This window comes from Elephantulus edwardii, unplaced genomic scaffold (assembly GCF_000299155.1).
Source record: "Elephantulus edwardii isolate Elephantulus edwardi_28Jun2011 unplaced genomic scaffold, EleEdw1.0 scaffold00119, whole genome shotgun sequence".
Taxonomy (NCBI): domain Eukaryota; kingdom Metazoa; phylum Chordata; class Mammalia; order Macroscelidea; family Macroscelididae; genus Elephantulus; species Elephantulus edwardii.
Window position 1 is genome coordinate 10,954,510 of NW_006399869.1, and position 6,414 is coordinate 10,960,923.

General features: G+C 37.5%; 1 protein-coding gene across 3 annotated transcripts in view; it reads right to left on the reverse strand.

The window, feature by feature from the left end:
* Positions 1-1,026: 1,026 nt before the first annotated feature.
* The window catches only part of ETFDH (electron-transferring-flavoprotein dehydrogenase), a 65,914-nt gene continuing 60,526 nt past the window's right edge, over positions 1,027-6,414 (reverse strand). For 2 of the 3 annotated variants that reach the window (XM_006892781.1, XM_006892782.1), the window contains 4 exons: positions 5,305-5,473; positions 2,623-2,805; positions 2,136-2,357; positions 1,027-1,357 (listed from right to left, as the gene is read on the reverse strand). In XM_006892781.1, the coding sequence (XP_006892843.1) occupies positions 1,194-1,357; positions 2,136-2,357; positions 2,623-2,805; positions 5,305-5,473 (738 nt within the window). In that variant the 3' untranslated portion in view covers positions 1,027-1,193. The remainder of the gene's footprint in view (positions 1,358-2,135; positions 2,358-2,622; positions 2,806-5,304; positions 5,474-6,414) is intronic. The other variant, XM_006892780.1, reaches the window with a different exon arrangement.

Below are 6,414 nucleotides of genomic sequence, written 5' to 3' on the forward strand. Positions count from 1 at the left end.
CCCATGGATTTGGTTTAATTTTCCTCAGCTTCAGCTTGAACTTGCATATGAGTAGTTGGTGGTCTGTTCCACAATCAGCTCCTGGCCTAGTTTTTTCCTGCAGATGTAATCAATCTGATTCCTATGCATACCATCAGGTGAAATCCATGTGTATAAACCTTCGTTTATGTTTCTTATAAAACATATTTGCAATGAATAAGTCATTGATTGTACAAAATTCAGTCATTCCATCTCCAGCTTCATTTCTTTCACCAAGCCCATATTTTCCAACTACTGATTCTTCTTTTCTGTTCCCAACTTTTGTGTTCCCGTCACTCATTATTATCATTGCACCTTGATTGCATGTTCGATCGATCTCCGACTGTAAAAGTTGGTAGAAATCATCTATTTCTTCTTTGGCTCTGGTTGTTTGTGCATATATCTGAATGATAGTGGTAGTCACTGGACTTCCTTGTAAGCATATGGATATAATCCTATCACAATGTTGTACTTCAAGATGGATCTAGAAATTATTTTTTAAACTATGAAAGCAACCCCATTTTTCCTCACCGTTTCATCTCTGGAGTAATACATGATCATCTGACTCAAAATGCCCCATGCCAGTCCATCTCATCTCTCCAGTGCCTAGTGCGTCAATATGCGTTCCATTTCTCAACAATTTCTAATTTTCCTACATTCATGGTTCTCACATTCCATGTTCCAATCACTAGTGTCTGCTTACAACTGTTCCTCTTCCTTTGTGTTTCCATACTTGAAAGTTCTATCTAGATTGCCCTTTCTGTTAGTCTACGTGTGTTCTGTTGTACATAGGGTTTTCAGAGGCCTGCTATTTTCAGAAGTGGATAGCCAGTCCTTCTTCCTAGTCTATCAATTCTCTCTGGGTCTCACTGTACTATGAAAAATGTACTTATTTTTACCCTTGAAGATGAATTTGGTAAGTCATGTATATTGGTCAAAAGTGGGTTTTGTTGGGGGATTAAATATCCGAAGAAGTTATGTAGAAAAATTCATAATTTGAGAAGAACTCTTAGTTTTTTAATGGGACACTTTTGGATACAGTATAAAATGTTTATTTCATGGAATTACTTTTTGAACATTATTGTCAGTATTACATTTTAAGATATTTTGACATTTGTAAGCCATTAAACTTTAAGGTTAGCTTGCCACATAATGCAAATGAAATCAGTTGTAGTTTACATTCCATTGTATGCAGGTCCTCCACCACCTTCAGGTACCACCCAGTTAATGTTCTGACTTGGATCTTTAATATCACACGTTTTGCAGTGCACACAGTTCTGAGCATTTATCTGTAACCGAAATCCATCACCCTGTTCCAATGGAACAAATTCATAAACTCCTGTAAAATAAAAGTAGATAATATAAAAAAGCTAACTTTAAAATTCAAATGTAGAAATTACGGTTCTATAAATGGTTAAGAAACAGGCATTTTACGTTAAATTGTGGAGAATATTATTACTGTCTTAATGTATGCTTTAAATTGTTCTATACATAATAGTGACTGCAACAAGGATTTGTGCATGCAGAGATTGTACAGAGGATGGCACGGGATAGGTTTTGATCTGTGCTTAAGGTTGCGTTATGAGTTAGCAGCTGACTTGACGGTATCCAACAACCTAACAGCAAGAACGGTAGCAATATTTGTTAAATATTATGAAGAAAAGGTATCAGTCTTAGTGTTCGAATTACATAAAATTAATATGTGTGTGTGTGAAGTCTGTTAGGAGTTGTCAGGACACTTCTGACTGACTTGTAGTGACTATATAAGAAATTGAAACATTGTCCAGTCCTATATGATCATCACCGTCTGTGTTTGAGCCCAGTATTATAGCCATTGTCAGTCTATCTGTCTCTCTGAGAATCAGAATCTTTATCTTAGTCTGAGGGTTGTGAAATGACATGTGACTAACAATTTGTTATTTTAGCATTGCTAGGTATAGACCAAGAACTATAATAATAAATGAACCGAAGAATAAGGAACTTCCTAAAATAAGGATATTTAGGGTCATTTAGAACAAATTAATAATACTGGTACACATATGTTAAGTTCTTATCAGAATCTTCTTTTTAAAATATTTAAAACAAATATTTAGGGATGGGTAAATTACATTACTGACCTGCAGGGCAGAATCGCTGTTCAGGTCCATCATAGATAGACAGGTTTTTATTTACAGGTACGCTGTCATCCTTTAGGGTTAAATGTGCTGGCTGGTCATGCTCATGATTAGTACCACTCAGAGCCACAGATGATAAGAGGTCAAAGCTGATCTGACCATCAGGTTTTGGATAATCAATAGGTGTGCAGTCCTTCGCTGGTTTTAGTTGATTTGAGTCAGAACCTTAAGTTTGAGGAAATTAATTTTAAAAAGAATATTAATTTTATACTTTGAACAGTAACTTGAAAAATTTAAGTTGAACTATGGTTTCAGTCCTTTTAAAATGCAATCACTTAATTTACAAAAGAAAAAATTTTCAATGAGATTATCCCTAATGAAAAAACCCTTAAGAGACATTAAAAGGTCATTTCCTCCATTCATCACTGAATCCCATACATGGACTTTTAAATAACTGTGAAATACATATTTTGAGATATGTTTCAATTACCTTTATGTTTCAGAGTCCATGGCTCCATTCCTCTAAATATCCAGTAAAATATTCCAGTGTAAATCATCCCACCGTATATACCCAGGATTCCATGGCAGGACGGTCTTATATTTCTGACAGAGTAGAGCTCTTTCCATATCCATGATTTCTTCAAGTTATCCTCGTACTCAGTAACATGGAGTCCTTTATTAAGAATATGAAACAAGTGTGGAATTACTTCAGTTAGTGTAATACACTCAATGTATTTTTGCTTCTGAAATAGAAAAGTATATTTTCCAAGTCAGAAGTGCTCATTATCATATATGAGTCCTTCATAAAGGAATATAATCATTAGCTGTTACATGTATGATAATCTGGAACAAGGAGTACATTGCAGGGGGGTGGGTACGAGGGAAAGAAATGTGCAACAATGGGGATGGGAGGAAGGCCTTTATAATCACTGGCATCTCCCCAAACCATTTGATAATAGTAATATTTACTGCTATTTGTTAATAGTAAGATATTTGATAGCAAGGAAATTCAGTGACAATGACAAGGAAGCTTCATGTAAAGTTCATGGTACCTAGAAAAGGAAATTTTTATACTTTTATCAGTGAAACTCCTTCGCATCTAAAATGTTGCATGCATTTTATAATTAATGGCACAAACAGGTTCCATTAATGGCTTTTGACTAGTAATTGTTTTCAAATTTAATCCTCTCTGATGACAACTAGCTTTGGTACTTTGTACGCGTGGTATTGTGTACATGATAAATAGGAGTATCCAAAGATTAAAGATAACCTTAAAACTATTATGTAGCTTCTTGCCCATTCTGTTCTCTTACCCTCTTTGCGTTTTTCATGTTCTTCCCACTCCATAGCCTAGGTCTCCATCCCAGCAGGGATTATATATAGGTATTAGACAGTGGGCCAATACCACCACCTAACAAAAGGTGAAAATTGGCCAGTGAGTAAGGATACCTGAAGATTCATTGATGCCTATGAATTGTGTTGATAAGTTTTAATGTACTGTGGATTGTCAAGAAACCCAAACCTGTCTTGGAGCAGTGTAACCAGGATGCTCCTTAGAGGCAAGCGTGGTGAAACTTTGTCTCACATACTTTGTTGTCAAAAGAGACCAGTCCTTGGAAAAGACATCATGATTGGAAAGGTAGAAGGTCAATGAAAGAGAGGAAGACTCTTCAACAAGATGGTCTGACATTGCGACTCTAAAAATGTGCTTGGACATGTTGACTACATGCTACTGGTCTATGATTCATAGTGAATATGATCCCATAAGGTTGCACTGGAAAAATTTGCTTCCAAGAACTTCTCAAAAGTGTTAAAGAGCAGTGAAGGCCATTAAAGACTAAGGTGTGCATGATCCAAGCCATAGTATCTTAAATTGCTTCTTTAGCATCTGATTGGACAGTTACAGAAGGAAGAACTGATGTCTTTGAATTGTGTTGGAAGAGAGTACTGAATATCCCACATACAAACAACCAAAAGTACAAGTCTGTCTTGGAGCAAGTACAACCAGCGTGGTGTTTAAAGGCAAGGATGGTGAAACATGGTTTTGCATAATTTGAGCATGTAGTCAGGAAGGACCAGTCCTTGGACAAAGGCATCAGACTGGGAAAGATGGAGAGTCAAAGAGGAAGATCCTCAACAAAATGTAGTGACATGGGCTCAAGTATGTCAGAGCTCGTGAGGATGGAGCAGGATTGGGTAAGGTTCAGGTCTGCTGTTCAGAGGGTCACTATGAGTCATAAGGCAAATAATAAAGCATTCACCAAAAGCTGGTGGTTTCAACCTATCTAGATGCACTGTGGAAGGTAGGCATACTTTGGAAAGATCAGCAGTGTAAAAAATCCTATGGAGCATTTCTGTTGTGCCCATATAGGGTCACTGAATGAAAATATTCAAATAAAAGCACTGTTGAGTAAAACATGTCTCAGCTGACCATCCACTGGGTGGGTTTCCAAGGCTGTAAATTGCATGAGAGGAGATTGCTCATTTCTCTCCTGCAGGACAGTGGTGGATTTGAGCCACCAAAGAGACCTCTGGGTTAGCAGTGCAACTACCTACAGGCTACACCACCCCCAGCTTGTTTTGAATACCTCATATAAGAACCTATACAGAAGTCAATCAACACCCTTTTGTACCAGCAGTGAGAAAATCAGGAAATGTATAGGATCGGGAAAGTTTGCTGTCGGGGACCTCTCCAGAATCTTGAGTGGTATTGTCAGTTTAAAGACTATAGTGTGCCTGATTCAAGCTGTGGTGTTTCCAGTCATCTGCTAAGCTTCTAAGAGCTGGACAGTGAATAAGGATGACAGAAGAATCAATGTCTCTGAGTTGTGTTGGTGAAGAGTTCTGAATATTTTATGCACTGCAAAAAGAACAGCTATTCTTAGAGAAGGTGCAACCAGAATGCTTCTTGGAAGCAAGAAGCTCATACTTTGGGCATATTGTCAGGAGATGCTATTTCTTGGAAAGAGATCCTATGCTTGGCAAGGGATGGATTGATAATGGAAGACCCTTAGTGAGATTGACTGCAACAATGGGCTCTGTGTTAGGGAGGATAAGGATACCACAGGGCAGAAAAGGTTTTAAATGTTTATAGGGTCACTTTGCAACTTGAAGGCACATAACACCACCACATAACCTAATGGTTTTCTTTCTATAAATAGGAAAAACTTACCTATTGTTTTTGATTGAAGGTTTTCACTAGTTAGTTGCTTAAAAATAGATTCTGCTGCCAAAATTCCACTTTTCATTGCTGTGTGAGTACCTTTGATCTTGGGAACATTCATGAAACCAGGACTACAACCAATTAGTAACCCACCAGGGAAGGTAAGTTTTGGTATAGACTGAAGAAAGAAGGATTAAAAATATATTTGTTAGCTAAAAATAAAACCACTAATTGTTTTTAAAATGCAGGCATAATTTCCCCGTAAGTCTGAGGGTTATTTACTATATTTCTATTTGGATTTCTATTTAGACCCAGATATAAAGTACTAAATGAGGATCACAGAGTTAAAAATGAAGGGAAAGAGGTTTTTAGAATCAAAGCTAGTTGTGTACCATCAAGTGGGAAGTGACCCATAGCTGATCCTCCAGTAGATTTTCAAAGGCAGGTCTTTGAATGAGAGGATATGACTCATCTTTCTCCTGTGGAGCAGCTGGTGGATACAAACCACGTGCTTTTGGGTTGGCAGTGCAGCTCCTGACCCACCAGGTCACCAAAGTAGAACAACACAAAAAAGGATAGCCCCTCACTGATTTTAATTCCATGGTTATCAATTACTTTCCTAAGCTTATTTTAAAAAATTATTTTTGTTATTGGAGCTCTTGCGGCATAGTTTCCAGGCAGATGTACAATTAATAACAACGAGCTCCATGAGAGAAAGACTGACAGTCTGCTGCTCCCTTGTGATTTACAGCCCTTGAAAGCTGCTCGGACGGTCAGATATAAGTCAGTTCCAAGTCAATGGCAGTAAGTTTGGAGTCTGAGTTTAATGAAATAAAAACCAATTCTGAGACATCACCTCACCCCAGCAACAACAGTAAAGTTCAACAGAGCAGCAAACAACATGCTGGTGAGGCTGTGGAGAGACTGGAACCCTTACTGGAAAATCACATATTTTTTATTTGGTTAAAAAACAATAAGAAGAGAGAGCGATGATAAAGTTAGGTCAACTTTTTAATCACAACTAAGATTATACTGAAGATTATCCAAAAACAACTGTAACAGCACATCAGCAGAGAACTGCCAGAAGTCCAGGCTGGGTTTAGAAGGGGTCATGGTACT